General features: G+C 41.4%; 1 protein-coding gene across 3 annotated transcripts in view; it reads right to left on the bottom strand.

Moving 5' to 3' along the window:
* Positions 1–22,303, bottom strand: part of ADAM17 (ADAM metallopeptidase domain 17) — a 72,761-nt gene that overhangs the window by 25,645 nt on the left and 24,813 nt on the right. For 2 of the 3 annotated variants that reach the window (XM_006140832.3, XM_006140831.3), the window contains exons 3-7: positions 14,127–14,257; positions 13,034–13,122; positions 5,321–5,489; positions 3,848–3,981; positions 347–436 (exon numbers count right to left, since the gene is read on the bottom strand). In XM_006140832.3, the coding sequence (XP_006140894.1) occupies positions 347–436; positions 3,848–3,981; positions 5,321–5,489; positions 13,034–13,122; positions 14,127–14,257 (613 nt within the window). The remainder of the gene's footprint in view (positions 1–346; positions 437–3,847; positions 3,982–5,320; positions 5,490–13,033; positions 13,123–14,126; positions 14,258–22,303) is intronic. The other variant, XM_014589748.2, reaches the window with a different exon arrangement.

The raw sequence follows: 22,303 nt of genomic DNA, 5'->3' as shown, positions 1-22,303 counted from the left end.
CCACCACGCCACCTGCTGGTTCCAGGCATAATTAGATTAGACAAAAAAAAAAAAAAAATACAGGGAATAAAAGGGCCCTGAATTCAGAGAAGGAAGCAAGCATAGCAGCTTAATAAGTCTTTCCTTCTAAAGTCTATAAAGACAAAAGCTTCATTCCCCAGTATTAACTTATACAAAAACACCATACAATATATCACCCAAAAATCACTGGTATTGGAGAATATTAAGTTATGATCATACTATGTTTTGAAGTTCTGAGTACAAGTAACAAATATTTACATCACATATAAAGTTTTACTAATAAAAGCCATATTGTGTAATATAAGCCATATCTATTGAAAAATACCTGTTCTATTTGGATTCCATAACCCTTAAAACCTGCATTGTCCCATGAAGTGTTCCGATAGATGTCATCGACTCTGTCAATTAACTCTATCTGTGTGTATAAAAGAAAAAGACATCATGCAGATTTTTACCACTTTTTTAAAAGCAATATAAAATCCACAGAGATAAAAAATTCAGTTAAAACAAAATGCCATTGCAAAAGTTTCTACTAATTATAAAAGCTAGCCCTAAGATGTTATTCTTGGGGTCAACCAGGTGGTTAAGGTAATTGCATCCTACATGGCTGACTACATGGTTCGAATCCCAGACCCAGTGGCTTGAAAAATACACAGGTGCCTGTGCATGCGTACCCAAAATCCCAAGAGGAGAATGGAGGAGAAGGGGTCCTATGACCATGCCCCCTGGCAGGTGATTTCTTGGCTTCTCCCTTTCTCTCTGGCAAGTGCATGTGCCCCCTGTGGCAAAATATAACAACAGTAAGAAATACTGTTGTTTTTCCATCTGAGGTAGAGCTCAATGGATGCTACTACCCAGCAGGGTAGGGCCACATGAGAGGCTAGGGTTCGATTCCCAACCCACCTTACAGGGCCGGCATATGGAATATGCTTGTAGTCCCACTACTTAGGCTGAGGGAAGAGGACTACAACATAGCAAGACTGTCTAAAAAATAAAACAGGGGCCAGCAGGTGGTGTGGTGGTAAAGGCGCTGGATTCCCACATGGCTGCCCGTGGTTGGAGTTCCAGACACAGTGGCTTGAAAACTCACACAGGGCACATGTCTGTATGTGTATGTTCAAAATGCCAAGAGAAGGAATGGAGAAGGGATTGCGGCATGGCTATCCCCTTGAGGGTGATTTCTCACTTTCCCGCTCAGCACATGCACCCTATGGCAAATAAAAAAAATCAAGCAATAAAAACAAACAAAAAACCCCACAGACACACATCAAAAAAAGTTATTCTTTATCACTAACAAAGAAATTCTTCTGAGCCCCAGATGTAAAAGTGCTGTTATGGAACTGAAGCAATGGCACAGTGCTGCGGTGTGGCTGTCCCGAAGAAATGCAAGTGCTGGGGCTTGATTGCCTTGGTGAAGGTGCAAGTGAAAAGTAATCCCTGCGTGGTGAGGTGGGGGACCTTGGAGTGAGAGGAAGTCATCAGGTGGGCTCGAAGACTGAGCTCTGGTGTGTATGGAAGGAAAAGAGGCCAGGCGGGCAGAGCACAGAGACACAGAGCAGCAGTAGGAAGAAATTCAGGATACAAATCACAACCTGCTCTGCTCAAGGCTCTGCCTTCCGCTACTTTGGGATACCTTTGGACTTTCAGCCACCAGAATCGTGAATTTTGCAAACAAGCCTTTATTTTCTTTATAATTCACCCAGTCTTGGTACTTCTGTTGAAAATGCAATAAAAACTAACACATACAATTTACCCCGTATTTCAGGTCATCAGTCCTATGTGAAACTAAAACATAAGAAGTTTTTTTAAACCTTACCATTCCATGGGACCAGCAGATGACGTAACTCACATTGCTGGACTCACATATAGTCAACTAGGGTTTGGAAGCAAAAGGACTGGGGCGTGGCCATGCCCCCTGGGGGGTGATTTCTTGCTTTCTGTCTCTGGCAAGTGCACGCACACTATAGGAAAAAAATCTCTCTCTAAAACAAAAAACCTGTCATTCCAGTCAACTATGAAAGTAAAATTTAAAGTCAATTTACCTAAAAGATTCCCCTGTAAGAACTGTATTCCCAGCCCAACCTCAATGGTGTGCTGCTAAGACACTACTCTGCAAGCTGGGACCACAGAGGCAGCTCTGCTTCAACTCCCAGTCCAGCCTAAATGCCTGGCACGAGGGCATGCATCTGTAATCTCAGCAGTGTGGGGAGGCCAAGGGAAGAGGATCTTGAGCTCCACGTTGGCCTGTTCAACACAGTGAGACTCTGTCTAAAAAAAAGAGTCGGGTGTCGTAGCATGTGCCTTTAGTACCAGTTAGGAGGCTGAGGCAGAAAGACTGCAACATGGAAAGATAGCCTTTAATAAAAATTAAAAAAAAAAAATTGTAAGAAATATTCTGTCTTCACTCTATCTCTTGGCAAGGACCTTCCCCCAAAACAGGTAGAGAGCAGTGATGAGCAACCGCTAACCCTATTCCCCCATGGCACTCCCCCAAGTCCAGCACTGCAGAGTAGGAGAAAGGAGGGCCGGAAGGAATGAGGGCCAGTTCGTCATTTCTCCTCCTGCTACCTGATTTGGGAGGACTAGGAGGAGAGACAGTACAGTTACTAAGAATATGAGAAAAACCAAAATGCTCATTACCTATCTTTGCCTCAAAGAAAATATTCTACTGTTTCAAATCTGGGCTGACAAGGTTTAGGCCAGCAACTGTGAAGCAAGTTGTAGGTCTAAGTAACTGTTCTTTGCTTACAAGAAGTGCAATTTAAAAAACGAGACCTCTCATGACATTTGTATTCGATGGTGTAATGAATAAATAAGTAAAATAAGAGCAGATTCTTAATACAAAACCAGATTAAGAGAAAAGCTTCTTCCAAGAAAGAATCTCTCTTACTTAGCAACAAAAATCATGACTCCTACTCTCCACATAATAGATTCATTGAACGGCATGGAAGTCAAGGGAGGGGGGTGGTGTGGACAAAATGGAGCGAATGGGGAAAGCAGAGCCACGGAAAGACGTCTTTCCTGCACTAGGCTCCTGCTTCATGAATAGCTGCATTCTCCTTTATTTCCTTAGTAACAACATTTTGGTCAGCGCCAAGTTATCATGACGAATGAAGTCATACCAACAAGAAATGAGAATAATAGAAATGATTCCCTTAAAAGTCATAATAGAGCTTAAAAATTCGTGTCAACACTCTACTCTTTCTTTCACAGCTCTGCTCTACGGTAAGTTATCACTACAAAAATCCCACCTATTTCATGCAGTTGTGGACCAATATTTAGCTCTTTTAACACATTAACAAAACTAAACTCTGGGACCAGCAGTTAGTATAATGGCTATTCGCTGGACTCCCCATGTAGTTGACTGCGGTTTGAGTCCTGGAACTGGTGGCTTAAACTCATGTTGGGCGTGTGTGCATGCATGCCCAAGATCCCGAAAGGAGAACAGAGAAGAAGGGATTGCAGTGTGGCCATCCCCCCTGCGGGGGGGGGGAGGGATTTCTCGTTTTCTGTCTCTCTCTCTCTGTCTTTCTGGCAAAAGCACATGCTCTGCTCGGCTCTCACACATGTAAACACATGTACCTTTGGCAAATAAGAAAAAAGGGAAGGTGTTAAATGAGTTCTTATAAATGTGAAGCTTATAAATGTGAAGCAGTAATTAATGTAAGAACCTCAGTCAACAGTCCTCAAATATTTTAGGGAAATAACAGAGCACCTGAACAGATCTACTTTCATTAAGTTTCAAATGATCGCAGTCTTGTCTTAAGTGGAATTCACCCACCTACATGAACTGCGTCCGACTGCGCTACGCCGCATCGATACTTACTAAGTAATTTGTGGTCGTGCTCTCTTCCCCTCGGCCCATGTATCTGTAAAAGCGATGGTCTGCTACCACCAGCAATTTACATGTGTTCCTCAAGGGATCAGGATCGGCTCTCCTCTTCACCCGGCGAACAAGCTCTAATATGAATTTGTATGCACTATTAAATTAAAATTCATCAAAACAGGACTGTTTTATAGTAACATTTTAAATCTAATATAGCTCTGAAACAAACACCTGAGCTTAGTACCTCTAAAGGTAACTTGAACAAAAGACAATGGAAGGAAGACAGAAAAGTGAAAAGTAACATGAGGTTTGAAATGATGTAATTCAAAGGGAAAAGTGCTCCTTCATTTTTAAAGGGATTTTAAAAAGCACTTAATAGAGAAAACATTCTCCTACTGCTAGGCTATGAAGCTGTCAGTCATGTTCTTTCAGAAGTCTATAACCAACCAAAGTTAACAATAAAAATGTCAAGCTAGTCAAACATTAAAAATTGATCTGTGTTTAACAGGACATTGTTATTACCAAATAATCAAACTGTTCAAGAATTTATTTATATGTAAAATGCTAATATTTTCTGAGGTATTCAAAAATGAGTCTCCTAGATTATGTTTTTAAAATGACCATAAAAAATCTGCACTGTCCCGACCATCTTCTCTTCTAAACGGTATGCAGATCTCTCTTACTGTCAACTAACTTCTTACAAATGCTAAAGATTGATTTCAACAGTATTATTTTGACATTTCTAAACACCTGCAAATAAGGGTTCCTTCAATCTTCCCTTTCCCCAATCTTTTTTAAAACCCAGTCTTTAGGGAACCAGCAGTTAGTGTAATGGCTATGTCGCTGGACTCCCACGTAGTCAACCGCGGTTCGTGTCCCGGACCCAGTGGCTTAAAACTCACGCCGGGCGCGTGTGCGTGCGTGCCCAAGATCCCGAGAGGAGAATGGAGGAGAAGGGATTGCGACGTGGCCATCCCCCCTGGGGGGTGATTTCTCGCTTTCTGTCTCTATGTCTCTCTCTGTCTGTCTGGCGAGCGCACGGGCCCTACAGTGAAAATCTCTCCAAAAAATAAAAAAATCCAGTCTTTAAAAGGGCCAGCAGGTGGTGTGGTGGTTAAGGGTGCTGGACTCTCACGTGGCCAACCACAGTTCGAACTGGCGGCTTGCTTTTTCACTCCCCCCTACCCCGCCTGTTCCTCTCTGGTCAAATTTAAATCTATGTAGATATATATATATAAAGTTAATAAAATAATTCTTTTAAAAAGTCCAGTCTTTATTATTCCCACTATTTTCTAGTGTTTTTTTCCAACTCTTATAGACAAAAAAACTCAGAAATTTCTGGAATAAAACTCTATTTTCAAGCCAAATACATATACTTGATAACTATGTCATTTTTTATTAATTAACAGCCACCCCTACAGAAGACGGCTGTGATGTGCCTGCTTTCTCTGAAATACATTTTGTAAGTCTTACCTTCAGGTGGCTCTCTGACTATTAGTCCCTTTGGAAGCAACTCTTCATTATCAACATTTAAATAACCACACACTTTTGGAGACTGCAAGCGTGAAACATTCTTGATATCTTCAGATTTGTAAGCTAAGATTCTTTTGTCTTCAGTATCATTAATAAATCTCCAAAGCGGCTAAAACAAAATACATATGACCGAGACAGAAAAAATAAGAATTTCTAAACACTAAACTGTTCCAACATTCTTGGCTTATTCTTTGATAATACTCACTTCTAGGTTAAGTAAACTAATCAGTTTATCCAAAAGAAATCATTTCAAGTATCTTACAGTTTTTTAAAAAATTACTTAATTATATTTATTATTATTACATTTTTAATTTGCTACAGGGTAGCCATGTTCACAGAGAAAGTGAGCCACCAGAACCAACACTTGAACTGTGGTCAGTCATGTGGAGTCGAGCCCTGCTTATGCAATTCTTATGTTGGTAAATAAATGCATGGAATGGGGCTGGCAGGTGGAGTAGTGGTTAAGGGTGCTGGACTCCCACATGGCCGACCGCAGTTCAAGTCCTGGACCTGGCAGCTTGCTTTCTCACTTTCCCTCTCTTTTTTCCTCTCTCTCTGCCCCTCTCTGGTCAAATTTAAATTAACTAATTAATTAATTAATTAAGTTAATAATTTTTTTTTAATTTTTTAAAAAAAATTAATGATGAGACCTGCAGTTGGCATAATGGCTATGTCAGCTGGACTCCCATGTAGTCAACCACGGTTTAAGTCCCAAACCCGGTAGCTTGAACTCATGTCGGGCGCGTGTGCATGTGTGCCCAAGATCCCAAGAGGAGAATGGAGGAGAAGGGATTATGGTGTGGCCATCCCCCCTGGCGGGGGGGGGGTGATTTCTCACTTTCTGTCTCTGTCTTTCTGGCGAACTCATGTGCCCTATAGCAAAAACCTCTCCAAAAAAAAGAAAAAGTAAATGCATGGGGTATTCACTGATTATTTTACCTGTGGTTTAAAAAAAAATTACTCTGCACAAATTATAAAACTTTTTGGAGATCCAGAGGAGAAAAGTGCATATTCTTTTCCATTCATTTATTCAAAAATAGTTCCCTAACGCCTTCTATATACTGGCACTGTGAGAGGTGACGGTGACATAGCAATGAACACTAGACAAGGTTTCTGTTCATGTGACGGTTTTATTCCAGTTTCATTAAACTTTCAAGTGTCTGAATTCTTCTTGCCATGCGAGATGTTATGCACAGATAAGAATAAACTTTTATGAAAGGAGACTAGAAACTGCAACTATATGCCTGAACAATATTACTGATTTTAGGAAAAGCAAGTTTTTAAAAACCTGCATTTAGGGACCAGCAGGTGGCACAGTGGTTAAGGCGCTGGACATTCCCACATGGCTGACCATGGTTCAATTCCCAGATCTGGCAGCTTGTTTTCTCACTTTCTTTCTCTCTCTCTTTCTCTCTCTCTCTCTCTCTCTCTGTGTGTCTGTGTGTGTGTGTGTGTGTGTGTGTGTGTGTGTGTGTGCGCGCGCGCACGCGCGGACATTTGTGTGTCTGGTCAAATTAAAATAAAATGAATGAGTAAATAAAATTTAATAATTTTTTAAAATAAATAAATAAAAACCTGCATTTACAATGTAGCAAGGCCAGAGTAAATCACAACTAGCACAAATCATATACCAAAAGATACCCAAGTCAAAGGATGTTTCTGGTTTTTTTTTAAAACGAAGTTCTCCTCTGGAAGGACACTGGTCTTCTCAGAACTAGGCAGCATGAGGGGAACACACCAAAAACATATATCCCCATCAGGGAATACAAAGCAAAAACAAAATCATGCACTACTTTAACTCAGTGGGATGACTACAATCAAAGACAAATAAAGGTGAGGAAGTGAAGAACTCTGAATGCCTCATGCATATGCTGATGAGAATGAGAAATGGTGCAGCCACTTTAGGAAAACAGTATGGCATGTCCTCAAAAGTTGAAAGTAGAGTTGCTGGGCCAACCCTGTGGCCTTGTGGTTAAGGGAGCTGGATTCCACATGGCCAACTACGGTGTGAATCCTGACCCTCCAGACACATGTGGATGCCTGCCCGAATCCTGACAGGATGAAGAGATGGAGAAGGGACGGCGGCACCCACTAGGGGGTGACTTGTCTCTCTCCATTGCTATCTGGTTGAGAGTATGCATTCTCTGGCAATTAAAAAAAAAGGTGCCACATAACCAAGCAATTCTGCTCCCATTATATGCCCAAGAAAAATGAAAACATATGCCCACACAAAAAACATTCACAAACGTTTGCAGCAGCACTGTTAATAACAGTCCCAAAGGAGAAACAACCCAAATGCACAGCGACTATTGAGTGAACAAACAAATGTGGTTTATGCACACTACATAATATTATGCAGCAATTAAAAAAATGAAGTACCAACACAAGTTACAACATGGACGAATCTTGAAAACATCCAAAGTGAGAGAAGCAGGACATGAAAGCCCACGTATTGTATACGAGCCCACTTACATAAAATGGCCAGAACAGGGCTGCTGGGGCCAGAGGAGTTAGGGGGAGAGGAGCTAAGGGTATGGAGTTTCTTTTTGGTATTATGAACATTCTAAAATTGATCATGGTGGTGTCTGCATAACTCTATGAATATATTAAAAATTACAGAACTGTGTAATATATATATATTTTTTTTTTGGGGGGGAGAGATTTTCGCTATAGGGCGCGTGCGCTCACCAGACAGAGACATAGAGACAGAAAGCGAGAAATCACCCCCCAGGGGGGATGGTCACACCGCAATCCCTTCTCCTCCATTCTCCTCTCGGGATCTTGGGCACGCACGCACACGCGCCCGGCGTGAGTTTTAAGCCACTGGGTCCGGGACGTGAACCGCGGTCGACTACGTGGGAGTCCAGCGACATAGCCATTATGCTAACTGCTGGTTCCCAGAACTGTATATATTTAAATGAGTGAAGAGTATAGTATATAAACTGTATTGCAACAAAGATGCTTAATACATGCACACAACACTCATCTTTGCATAATCCACTTATGAGGTAGAGTTAAGAAACAATGGTTACAGAATCTCAGGGCAAGCAGAGACCTCACAAGCTAACTAATCCAACTTCTGGATAGCAGGACTAGCCCATTTTTTTTAATCATTCACTTCTATGAGAAAAAATATTTTTCTTTTGGCTCAAACATTCCTAAATTCACATTAATAACTTTCTAGTATAGCCATTCTGGTATAGTAGTTAAGGGTCACAGAGGTTATTTTATTTTATTTTATTTTGTTTAAAGTGTTTTTTGCTATAGAGTGTGTGTGCGCTCGCCAGAAACACAGAGAGAGATGGAGAGACAGAAAGCAAGAAATCATCCCGAAGGGGGGATGGCCACACCCAATCCCTTCTCCTCCATTCTCCTCTTAGGATCTTGGGCACGCACACACACCTGCCTGGCATGAGTTTAAGCCACCAGGTCTGGGACTCAAACCTTGGTCGGCTACATGGGAGTCCAGCGACATAGCCATTATGTTAACTGCTGGTCCATAGTTTTTAACCTCTCTGTAAATCTGAACATTTTCTATTCTTAAAGAATTATTTTATTTATTTATTTATTCATTTATTTTTAAATTTGACCAGAGAGGTAAAGAGTGAGAGAAAGAAAGAGACTCAGGGAGGGAAGGAAAATGAGAAAGCAAGCCTCCAGGTCTGGGACTTGAACTGTGGTCAGCCATGTGGGAGTCCATTACCCTTAACCACCATGCCACCTGCCAGCTCCAATCTGAACATTTTAAAAAACAAATCTAAGAGAAATACAATCAACTCACGATTCATGTTTAAGTCGGGTTTATTTATAAAAATTGTAAGCTGTGATAAAACTAGTAATGGCATTAAACATTTACTAATAATGTGTTAAAAATAAAGACAGAGTCAGCTCAGTAGCACAGAGGTTAAGGGAGCAGGACCCATGTGGTAAACTGCAGCTTGAATCCCAGTCCTAGTGGCAAGAAAAGTTCTCCAGGACTGGCCCCTTAGCCTAGTGGTTAAGGGAACTGGTCCCACATGACTGACCATGGTTCAAATCCTGGCCCTAGGAGCTTGAAAAGCATGCCAACGCATGTGTGTGGTGCTCCAAATCACAAGAGGTTAGAGAAGTGAAGAAGGGATTTGCGACATGACCATTTCCCCTCTCTCTGACAAGAACATGGCACTCTCTGATAATAAGGAAGAAAGGAGAGAAAGAAAAACACTCTGGGTATGTGTGTGTATGTATGCATGTATGTATATATGTATGTATGTATGTGTCTGTGTGTGTATATATATGTGTGCCCCAAATCCCGACAAGATAGAGAAATGGAGGAAAAGGATTGCAACATGAGCACACCCACCAAAGTTCTCTCCCGTGTGCGTGTCCGCACTTGCATCCTCTGGCAATAAGAATACTACTGCTGATAATAAGCAGCAGGTCCTGCCATGCAGCAATCACGTGCTGTGCTTTAGGAACCAGGTCCAAGTGGCAGACTGAATCCTGATCCCTGCAGTTTGAAAGTCATGCCAGGCGCAGGTATGTAAGTCCGGGATCCTAACATAAAGAAGGAACACACGAGGGACCAGCAGGTGGCGTGGTGGTTGAGGCTCTGGACACTTCCCCCTTTGTACTTAGTGAAATGAAAGTATGTGTGGGAAAAAATTCCTAATTCTCAAAAGGAAGTATTTTTAAAAATAAAGAATCTGAGTAAATTTAACTTGGACTCTAAACGGACCTTTCCTTCAAGTTTATTTGGGGTCTGGTTACGTTGCAATCCTCCTACTGCAGCCTCCCAGGTAACTGGGATTGCAGGCACAGGCTGCTGTCGCATTTTTGGGGTGGGCGGGAATCAAGCCTGGACTCCCACGTGGCCTCAGCCTCCAGGGCAGCAATGCCACTGGTTCACTCCATCACAGCCTGGGCCCACATGCACACATTCTGAAGTAAGAATTACTAGATTATGGGCCTGTAGCTGGCCTGGAGGTTAAGGCAGCTGGATTCCACAGGGCCGACTTGACAGTTCAACTCACTGAACGGGCGCATGTGCGTGCCCAAATCACAAGCGGAGACTGGAGAAGGGACTGTGGCATGGCCATCCTCCTCATAGGAATGATTTCTCATTTGCCCTCTCTCTGTCTCGCTCCAGCAAGCACATGTGCTCTATAACAAATTTTTTAAGAAGGGGAAAAAAAAAAGAATATTCTTAAGAAATAGGCAGATAAGTGTACGGGGGGCGGGGGTAGGGGGGGACGTGCATTCATTAGTTTTCTTTCTGAGCTCAAAAGACAACTATCTTTCCCAGCTTCCTTTGTAGGTCACAAACCAAGCATTCTATTAATAGAATGTGGGTAGAAGCGACCAGGCCACTTTCAAGCCTGGCCCTTAAAAACATCCTGTGTGATTTCTAGGAGGACTGGTTAAATAAATGGTACAACGGATGAACATGCAATCTTTCTTTAAAACTCTAATTTAGATCTCCATTTATTAACATGAAAAGGTGTTCATAATTACAGTGGCAAATGAAAACATGTGAGGAGAAACTGTTCATATCGTACTGACCAGTCCGTATAATCACACCTATTTATGTATATATGTACAGGAAAAACATTTGGAAGGATATTCATTTAAGTGCCAATAGCGGGATCAGCAGGTGGGGTGGTAGTTAAGGTGCTGGATACTCCCACATGGCCAACTAGGGTTTGAGTCCTGGACCTGGTGGCTTGCTTTCTCACTTCCTTGCTCTCTCTCTCTCTCTCTCTCTCTCGCTCGCTCTCTCGCTCGCTCTCTCTCTCTCTCGCTGTCTCTCTCTGGTCAAATTAAAAAGTAAATGAATAAATAAATTAAATAATTCTTTTTTAAAAAAGTCAATAGCAGTTACCCAACTAAGTAGTAAGATTTCAGGTCATCTTTCTGAATTTTACAGTAAGTGTGCACTCTTAAAAGTATTTTTAAAAAATGAACTGATTCGGGAACCAGCAGTTAGCATAATGGCTATGTCGCTGGACTCCTATGTAGTCGACTGTGGTTCGCGTCCCGGACCCAGTGGCTTAAAACTCGTGCCGGGCACGTGTGCGTGCGTGCCCAAGATCCCTACAGGAGAATGGAGGAGAAGGGATTGCGGCGTGACCATCCCCCCTGGGGGGTGATTTCTCGCTTTCTGTCTCTATGTCTCTCTCTGTCTGGCGAGCACACGCGCCCTATAGCAAAAAAAACTCTCTCAAAAAAAAAAAAAAAAAAAGAACTGATTCGAAAGTACAAATTTAAGACACCCCAGAGACTGATCTCCCTATTCTATAGATAGAATGAATGTCTTTGTAATACTTGCTCTTCACTTTGTACTAAATTTCTAATTTTTTCAATGCCAGAGAACATGTCTGCACACCAGGCAGAAAGTGCAGCCTCCAACAGGGCCTGGTCCCCACACAACCCCTTCCCCTCTATTTCCGCTGCCCATCAGGACCCCGGGTACGAGCCTGACGTGGCTGGCAGGGCCGGGATCTGAACCTTACTCGGGCACACGGGATCTGGCTCCCTCTGTACAGCACATCATCTCTGCACTACAGGGTCGGCCCCACATTTCTGACTCTTCTAAATAGGCTACAGACTCCCCACAATACTGGCAGCACAGGCATGGATGTCTTTCTCAGAAAGATGGAAAGATAAAAGACTAGTTCCTAATGTCCACAGAGTTTAGATGGTATTAAAATACATAGTTTTATAGCACCGGCACCCTATCTTACTCCCAGTCCGCTCAGATAAATGCGGAAATTTTATTTTGACCAGTCTTAATTTTCCCACAGATGCTCTATCTTGGTGACATCACCACCACCCAGAGAATTCTCATGTGCCAAGAAAACGCAGAATCAACCATAATCCACAAACACATGGCAAACATTGCTTCCTACACCAGAGCCTGGCACATGGACATGTGTCTTACATGTGTCGACATGTCTTACATACTCATATCTCACACAGCTGTGGTGACTTTGCTGCTTCTACTGCTGGTCTTTCGATGGTAGCATGCCAGAGCCTACATTCCCAATAGTTTCCTCTCTAACTCCTCAGACTGGAAACTAGCGTCTTTTATCTATCCACCATTTCCAGAGTCTCTGGCAGAGAAAAAAAGAAAGGTAAAGAAAGACTCCATTTTCATCCTCGAGAATTTTTACATTTATAGTAGGATTATTAGAGAAGAAAATTTTAACATAGGTCAGGAGGCAAAGAAAATGTTCTCTTTCTAATCCCCATGACTCTCCCTCAATGATAATACTTAGTAACACAGAGTGCACCTCATGGCAACTTCTTACAGATGTTAAAATATATGATCCTTTTCCAAGTCTAAGTATTTCTTTTTTTTAAGAATTATTTTATTTAACTTTTATTAATTTATTTTTAAAATTTTGACCAGAGAGGGAGGGAGAAAGAGAGAGAGAAAGCAAGAAAGCATGCCTCTAAGTCCAGGACTCAAACCGCGGTTGGCCATGTGGGAGTCCAGTGCCCTTAACCTGCCAGCCCCAAGTCTAAGTACTTAAGTATTTCTGATTTAAAAAATCTTAAATACGATGAGAAAAAAGGTAAGTATAATTACTTTCACCTTTGCACTCTTAAAACTAAAGCACTTTTTAAAAATCAGAGATACGTCACTGAAAACAAATTTGCATGTAGTTTTACCTCTATGTTATATTCTGCCCCATCTGTGTTGATTCGTATTGTAACATCATCATCTCCTATGTGGGCTAGAACCCTAGAGTCAGGCTCACCTTAAGAGAAGAAAAAAATTTTATTATTAAAAAATATTTATATGAATTATAAACTATGCACTGCAGTCGATAAAAATCAATCAAATCCCTTATCACAGTGGAATCTGCCTGAGGAGTGAGAGAGCTTTGAAACCAAAAGCAAAGGCCCCAAGAAAACAGGTAATAGTTGCCTCTGATGGTGTTTGACACCCTTTCTCAATACAAAAAAAACTGTCAATTTTCTTCCAGAATAACTTTACCTACTTTTGGATAAGGAAGAACTAAGAGAAGGCAGGAGGTATGATTTCGAATATACAAGTCTTGCACTGTAAGATTGGGAATTTTAATGTTATTTATTTTTCCTTATTGCAGAAAAAGTTCAAAAAGTACACTTCATTGCTTATTCTGTATATGTCTCAAATATATACCTAACAGTATTGGGCCAGCCCATAGCCTAGTGGTTAGGGCACTGGGTCCCACGTGGCCAACATCACAGTTCGAGTTCTAGACCGGTGGCCTGAGAAACCCACTGGCCATGTGTGTCCAAAATCCCCTAAGGAGTAAGAAATGGAGAAGGGACTGTGGCATGACCAGTCCCTTGGGGTAAGCTTTCTCACTTTTGTTCTTTTCCTCTTTCTTCTCTGTCTCTCTCCAATAAAATTAAAAAAAAAAAAAAAAAAAAACACATAATTACAAAGTAAATTATTTTATTTCCTAGTTGCCCTATTTTAAAATCTCATAAAAGAACCTATAAAATCCTAAAGACAAGAGAAGATTAAATTCTTGTCACACGAGAGGAAATTAGTTTTAATCATCACACTAAAGAGCAAGTGTGAATGACACGCTAAACAATACCCACCTCCCTGTCAGAACGCTCTGCTTCCAACTTCTGGAGCGCGAAAGAACAACCAAAGAAAGCACTGCTATGACACCCCCCACCACCACCAAAACAAGAATGCAGTCCAGCTAGGTCTGGACACCTAATACCTCAGACGCAAGGGCAAACGAGCAAGCTCCATACTAACCGACCACATGTCCACTGAAGAAGTCCTGCCACTTTACGGCGTACTCGCTTTCATTTTTACCATCCACCACCACAACTTTGAAATTCTGGGAAAAGCGTTCAGTACTCGATGTCAGGTACAATTTGAAATGCCTGAGGAAAGAATGCATTCATATTTTACACCAAGCACATACACTAGAAGGCTAATTTCCATTTAATTAAACTTTCTTGAAAAGCCAGAACTGACATTAATAAAATATTACTAAAATTATAAGAAATGTGTTACCAGGTACCTAAAGAAATACATCTCCTGTGAAAACAGATGGGCTAACTTGTTTGATATAAAAACATGGCAGGCCAATACTGGAAGGGAAAGGACTCAAAGACCTATGTATTCACTTTCATGAAAACACTGAAGACCAAGAAAACACAGCTGAGTTTTTTAAGTTGGCGTCCTAATTATCTCAAAAATGTATTATGAAAGAGTAATATAAAGATATACCATTTAGTGAATACCTACATGGTATTAGGAGCTATATATAGCCCCTCTACTCCACACAAGTGAAAACTGCAATTTGGAGGTTACTGGACAGAGTCGAGGCTACGCAGCTAATAAATGGTGAAACTAGAAACCGAAATAGGCTTATTTAAAAACCCTGGACTACTACCTTCTAGCAAGTAAGCTGCTATAGGAATGTCCTTATTGTCATGCAAAAGTAACAAATGCTGCTCTCTGTATTTGAAAACACAAATGCTTTCTTTTTAAAAAAGTCCATCTTGGGAACCAGCAGTTGGTGTAATGACTATGTCACTGGACTCCCATGTAGTCGACCATGGTTCGAGTACCAGACCCAGTGGCTTAAACTCGTACCGGGCACATGTACATGCAAGCCCAAGATTCTGAGAGGAGAAGGGATTGTGGCATGGTCATTCTCCCGGGGGGAGGGGTGCTGGTGGTGGTGTGTGTGTGTGTGTGTGTGATTTCTCACTTTCTGTCTCTCTGTCTGTCTCTGTCTTTCTGGCGAGTGCATGCGCCCTATATCAAAAACCTCTAAAAAAACAAACAAACAAACAAACAAAAAACTAATCCACAGGCCAGACCCATGGCCTGGTGGTTAAGGGAACTGGATGTCACATGGTTGACTGCTGTTTGAATCTCAGCTCTAGTAGCTTAAAAAAAAAACAAGACAAAACAAAACAAAAAAACAAGGTCAGGACCAGCAGATAGATGGTATAATGGTTACATCACTGGACTCGCACATAGTCAACCACAGTTCAAGTCCCAGATCTGGTAGCTTAAAACTCATGCCAAGCCTGTGTGCATGTACACCCAAAATCTTGAGAGGAGAATGGAGAAAGGACTGTGGCATGGCCATTCCTCCCTAGGAATGTCTCTCTGGTGAGTGCAAGCATGCTATTCCACAAATGTCTTAAAAAAAAAAAAAAATAGAGCAGGGTCTGTGTGCATATGTGCCCAAGATCCTAGCAGGATGAATAAATGGAGAAGGAATCATTGTGTGAGCACATCCCCTTGTGGGGTGCTTTCTCCCTCTCCCTCTAGTGAGTGCATACACTCTCTGGTAAAAGGAGAAAAAGGAAACTAGAGTCAGTCAGTGGCATGGTGGTTAAGGCAGCTGGATCCCACACGGCTGACTGCTTGGTTTGAGGTCCAGTCTCAGTGGCTTGAAAACACTAATGGGGACCAGCAGGCATAATGGTTATATCACTGGACTCCCACAGTCACCTGCAGTTCGTGTCCCAGACCTGGTAGCTTAAACTTACGCTGGGTGCATGTGTACTCGTGCCCAAGATTCCAAGAGGAGAGTGGAGGAGAAGAGATTGCGGTGTGACCATCCTCCAAAGGATGATTTCTCACTATCTGTCTGTCTGTCTCTGCCTTCCCATCAAGTGCACATGCCCTGTAACAAAAATCTCTCAAAAAAAAGAGAACAAAACACGAATGGTATGTATTCATGTGTGCCCAAAATTCCAAAAGAAATTAAAAAGAGATCATGGCATGACTGATTCCCACGGGGAGCACTTTCTCACTTTCTTTCTCTGGTGAGTACACATGTCCACTGGCAGAAAATTTTTTGAAAAAGGAAAAACTAATCCACAGTTACCTTTGAAAACTAAAGATAACCAACAAGAAAAGATAACAGATATTTTTTTAAAAAGGTAACAGACATTAACATATACACTGTAGTTCTTCAGTTTGCCTTTTTTTTTTTTTGAGAGTTTTGTTTGTTTGTTTGTTTGTTTTGCTATAGGGCATGTGCACTCTCTAGAAAGACAAAGAGAGACAGAGAGACAGAAATTGAGAAATCACCCCCCAGGGGGGATGGCCACGCCGCAATCCTTTCTCCTCCATTCTCCTCTGGGGATCTTGGGCACACCTGCACACACGCCTGGCATGAGTTTAAGCCACCGAGTCGACTTCATGGGAATATAGCGACATAGTCATTACGCCAACTGCTGGTCCCCCCCACTTTTTTTTTGCTGTCCATAAGTTTAAGTGCTGACAAAAACTAAGAGTAGTGAGCACGACTTTTTCAATTCTTACTTACAGAGCCCTTTCAAGGAGCCCATGAATACCAAAGGCAAAGAAAAGTATGTTATTCATCTCAGTGACAGGAACAAATGTTGTTGGCTGTGGTGATGAAAATATGAAATGTTACTTCCCCCATGAGTTTGCATATGTCTTTAAACTGCCAGGAAGAAATCTAGACTGCGACTGTCTCCATGGCAACAAATATTTTTAACTTTTTAAGCATAACAAGGTAATTTTAGTTTGCCTGTGGTTTTTCAATGGTCAGAGGGAAAGATTAATAGAATATTATTTGATAAAATCTTGGAACATTTTCTTCTACAATCCTAAAATATATCTTCCCACATATTCTCAGGTATGTTTTGTTCCCCTCGGTTAAGCTGAGAACTTTGAAAAGTAAAACATCCCTGGGACCAGCAGTTAGCGTAATGGCTATGTCTCTGGACTCCCATGTAGTCAACTGCGGTTCGTGTCCCGGACTCCGTGGCTTAAAACTCATGCCGGGCGTGTGCATGTGTGCCCAAGATCCCGAGAGGAGAATGGAGGAGAAGGGATTGCGGCGTAGCCACCCCCCCTGGGGGGTGATTTCTCACTTTCTGTCTGTCTGTCTCTGTCTTTCTGGCGAGCGCACGCGCCCTATAGCAAAAACCTCTCCAAAAAAAAAAAAAAGTAAAACATCCCTATTATAACTACCTTATTTAGTTTTAAAGCTATGAGTGACAATACTACTTTTATTTAATGCTTTTTCCACAAAAATCACAAGATCACATTCTTCATCTTTGCATTCAAAAATCTGCTATAAAGGGAACCAGCAGTTAGCGTAATGGCTATGTCGCTGGACTCCCACGTAGTCAACCGCGGTTCACGTCCCGGACTCGGTGGCTTAAAACTCACGCCGGGCGCGTGTGCGTGCCCAAGATCCCGAGAGGAGAATGGAGGAGAAGGGATTGCGGCATGACCATCCCCCCTGGGGGGTGATTTCTCGCTTTCTGTCTCTATGTCTCTCTCTGTCTGTCTGGCGAGCGCACGTGCCCTACAGTGAAAAATCTCTCAAAAAAAAAAAAATCTGCTATAAAGATAAAGACCAAGTGATAGTAAAAGCTGTGGTTTATTTTCTCAACCTAGCTTTTGAGCTATGAATCTCCCAATGGGAGAGGACAGCAGGTAGCATGGTGGTTAAGGCACTGGATTCCCACATTGCGAACTGCAGTTTGAGTCCCAGATCTGGCAGCTTGAAAGTCACACCAAGTGCACATAGGTGAGGGTCCAAAATCCTAAGAGGTGAGTGGAGGAGAAGGGACTGCAGTGTGGCCATCCCTACTGTGGGGTGATTTCTCACTGTTCTTTCTCTCCAGTGAGTGCATGTGCATGTGCCCTATGGCAAAAACCTAAAAAAAAAAAAAAAAAAAAAACCTCCAACAGGACGTCTGTCAAAATTGCTTTTACTTTATCCTCCTACACTTCTGTGACATCATTTACTCACAGACCTCCTTAACATCTTCATTTACCTTTCTAACTTTTGATTTAAGGATATACAGCAACTATATACTAGGGCTAACCAGTCTGAATTAACATTATTTTCCTATCTTTTTGTTTCTTGCTAGAAAAAGACAGAGATGGGGGGTATCCCCCATGGGGAGTGGTCTTGCCATCATCCCATCCCCTCCATCTCGCCCTCGTTTCAACATTTTGGGTACATACACACGCACCCAGCATGTTTCTCTGCTGGGTCCAAGACTCAAACTGTGTGGTCAGCCATGTGGGATCTGGTTGCCTTAACTACCAGGCCAGGGAACTGCCCTCCTTTCTAGGTTTAACAATCCATTTAGTCAGCTATATCACACTGATTCCCCCTCCAAATAATCTGGGATGTTTCAGTTTCAGAAGAAACATTTAACTTTTACCAAAAAAAAGTCTGATAACATTATCAGAAAAGGATCAAAACAATATTTGTAGCTTTTTTTTTTTTTGCTTTAAAGAGTATTTCTTGATTTATAATAAATAACTTCATAAAAGTCATCTTTTTATAAAGAGTTTATTTAAGGGGACCAGCAGGTGGCGTGGTGATTAAGGTGCTGGACACTCCCACATGGCTGACCACAGTTCAAGTCCTGGACCTTCTTACTTTCCCCCTCTCTCTCTCTCTTTGTCTCTCTCTCTCTGGTCAAATTAAAATAAATGAATGAATAAATAAAATTAAATTAAATAAATCTTTTTAAAAAAAACAGTTTATTTAATTGTATTAATTGTTACTATTCTTCAATTTGACCAGAGAGAGCCAGACAGAAAGAAAGACAAGAAGAGTAAGAAAGCAAGCGGCCAGGTCCAGGACTCAAATTATAGTCAGCCATGGGGTAGTCCAGTGCTGTAACCACCACTCCACCTACTGGCCCCTCAAAAAAGTAAACTTAACTCATTTTTATATAATCTCTTAAAGATAGTTAGAAATATTTCCCATTAAACATTTAAGATGGAAGCTCTGTAACATAAACTGCTGGGACCAGTAGATGGTGTAATGGTTACACCGCTGTATTTCCACGTAGTCGACTGCAGTTCTAGCCCTAGACTCGGCAGCTTAAAACTTATGCCAAGTGCGTGTGCATGCCCTAAAACCCGAGAAGAGAATGGAAGAGAAGGGATTGTGGTGTGGTCATCCCCTTCGGGAGTGATTTCTTGCTATCTGTCTCTAATTCTCTGGTGAGCACATGTGCCCTATAGCAAAATATCTCTCTTTGAGGAAAAAAAAAAGTTTGGGGCTAGAAGGTGGTGTGGTAGTTAAGGGGGCTGGACTCCCACATGGCCAAACATGGTTCAAGTCTCAGACCTAAGCGCTTGCATTCTCACTCCCAACCCCATTCTGCCCCTCTCTTTGATCAAATTTAAATTAATAAAAATAAATAATTCTTTCTAAAAAAAAAAAAAAAAAGATAAATTGCTAAACCTCCCTGCTTCCTTACACCAAGAGAAGATAACAAGTAGATATTATTTAACATTTTCTAAGTAAATCCACGTTGTCTCTGAAACATGAATAAGAAATAAACATGTAAGGATGTGGAAGTACTTGTTCCTATAGCAAGGATTCTGATGCCAGCCCCGTGGCCTGGTAGTTAAGGGAAGTCGAGTCCACACAGCCAACTGCAAAATTGAAATCCTGGACCCAGAGGCTTCAGAAATACACTAGGCACTTGTAAACCCAAAAGACCCACAGGATGAAGAAAAGGAGAAAGAACTGCAGCATGACCAAGCCCCACTATGGGATGCTTTCTCACTCTCTCTGGCAAGAGTTCATGTGCCCTCTGGCAAATAAAAACAATTAGAAAGAAAGGAAGGAAGGAAGGAAGGAAGGAAGGAAGGAAGGAAGGAAGGAAGGAAAAGATTCTGCAAGCCACCTCAAATCTGACTTTTAACGAAACCCAGAGGCCCAGCTGCAGTGGCACTGGTGGTAGAGTGTCACTGCACAATACTGAAGCCACACAGGAAGGCCTGGGGTTCAAATCCAGGGTTAGCCTGAACATGAAAGGCATGCCCACGATACTGGCTGGCTGGAGAGTTGAGGGGAGGAACACAACATGGCAAAATCCTGTCAAGGGTCCCTGTCTTTGTCTCTTGGAAGGAGGGAGGGAAAGAAAATGAAAAGAAAGAAAAAATAAATAAATAAATAAAAAGAAACCCAGAAAGTGAAGATGTAATTTATCACTTCTTCCCTCTTCCCTTGCTAACTCATTTCTTACTACTATGTCCACTCCTTCACACAACTGTCTACCAGAGCAGCAGAAATAATACAAATATCCAAGGTACACCTCTTCAAATCCTCTATCTGCCACTTACTAGCTGAGTAATCATGGTTAAGTTACCTCAATGTTTTCCTTCAAAAAGAGAGTAACAACAATTTCTATGCAGAGTATGATGAGAAATATGCTGTCTAGTAAATTACCGAAATATGTCCTTAATAAACTGTAGCTATTATTATTATAGTCACTCTGATCGAATTTGCTATGAGTTGGAAGATAATCAATATAATACTTTTACATAAAATAAAACAAAAAAGTTATTCAAAAAAACTAAGGATAGGGACCAGCAGTGGCACTGTGGTTAAGGCGCTGGACACTCCCACATGGCTGACCACTGTTCAAGTCCCAGACCTGCCAGCTTGCTTTCTCACTTTCCTTGTGGGCTATGTCTCTCTCTCTAGTCAAATTAAAATAAATGAATAAATACAAAAAAATTAAAATTCTTAAAAAAAAAAAAAAAAAACAAGGATAAACTAAGGATGATGGTGATAGCTAAGAAAAATAAAAATACAATAACTGCATAAAATCTCAGTAACATGTGTGATAATGCTTCAATTTCCTTAAGATACTAAGCACTACTACAGTTCAACAGACAAAAAGACAAACTCAAAAGAAAAAAATCAAAGGCTATAAAAAGTCAGTTAACAAAAAAGTAAAAGACCTATAAGCATATAAAAAGATGTTCAATTTTGGGGCTGGCAGATGGCGTGGTGGCTAAGGATGCTGGACTCCCACATGGCTGACCACAATTCAGGTCCCGGATCTGGAAGCTTGCCTTCTCACTTTCCCTCTCTCTCACTCTGTTTCTCTCTAGAAATTTAAAATTAAAATAATAAGTAATAATAAAGTTAAATAAAATAATAATAAAAAACAACAAAAAAAATGATGCTCAATTTCACACACACAAAAAAAGGAAACTAATATGCGATACCATCCTCTCATAGAGGAGTGAAAATTAAGGGCTGATAAGATCCAATATTGGCAAGAGTACTAGGTAACAGGAAAACTCATAGAGTAAGGACACTGTCGCTAGAAGAACTGACCTAATCTCTTTGGGAGAAAACTATCAAGGAACATCTGTAGTATATATATCCTTGCACCAATAATTCCTTCCAAGAATGTAGCCTGTAAAAACACCAAGACGGGGCCAGCAGATGGAATACTGGTTAAGATGCTGAACTCCTACCTGGCCGACCGCCATACAAGTTTCAGACCCAATGGTTTAAAAATCATACTGGGTTGGGGCCAGTAGGCGGCATAGTGGTTAAGGCACTGGACACTCCTACATGGCTGATCACTGTTTGAGTCCTAGACCTGGTGGCTTACTTTCTCACTTTCCCTCTCTCTCTCTGATCAAATTAAAATAAATGAATAAATAAAATTAAATATGTGTTTCTTAAAAAGAAAGAATCACATTGGGCACATGTACCTGTACTCCCAAAATCCCAAGAGAAGACTAGAGGACACTCGAGGAGAAGGGACTGCAGTGTGGTCATCCCTTCTGGGGGATGATTTCTCACCCTCTGTATGTTTCCCTCTCTCTTTCTCTCTTTCTCTCTTTCTTTCTCTCTCTCTCTCTCTCTCTGGGGAGCACATGTGCCCTATGGCAAAAACCTGAAAAAAAAAAAACACACTTGGACAAGCACTGGTCACATCGCAGGACTCCCACATGGCTGACCATGATTCCCAGTCCCAACAGCTTTAAAACTCACGCTGGACACATGTGCGTGCCTAAAATCCTGAGAGGAGAATGGAGAAAAAGGAATTGTGGCATGGCCATCCCCCCAAAAGTGACTTCTCATTCTGTCTCTTTGGTAAATGTATATGCCCAATAGCAAAACCTCTAAAAATTTTTTAAAA

This window comes from Tupaia chinensis, unplaced genomic scaffold (assembly GCF_000334495.1).
Source record: "Tupaia chinensis unplaced genomic scaffold, TupChi_1.0 Scaffold000045_1, whole genome shotgun sequence".
In the NCBI taxonomy this organism is placed as follows: Eukaryota; Metazoa; Chordata; class Mammalia; order Scandentia; family Tupaiidae; genus Tupaia; species Tupaia belangeri.
Note: the sequence above shows the minus strand (reverse complement) of the source record. Positions and strands in the feature narration are given on the sequence as shown.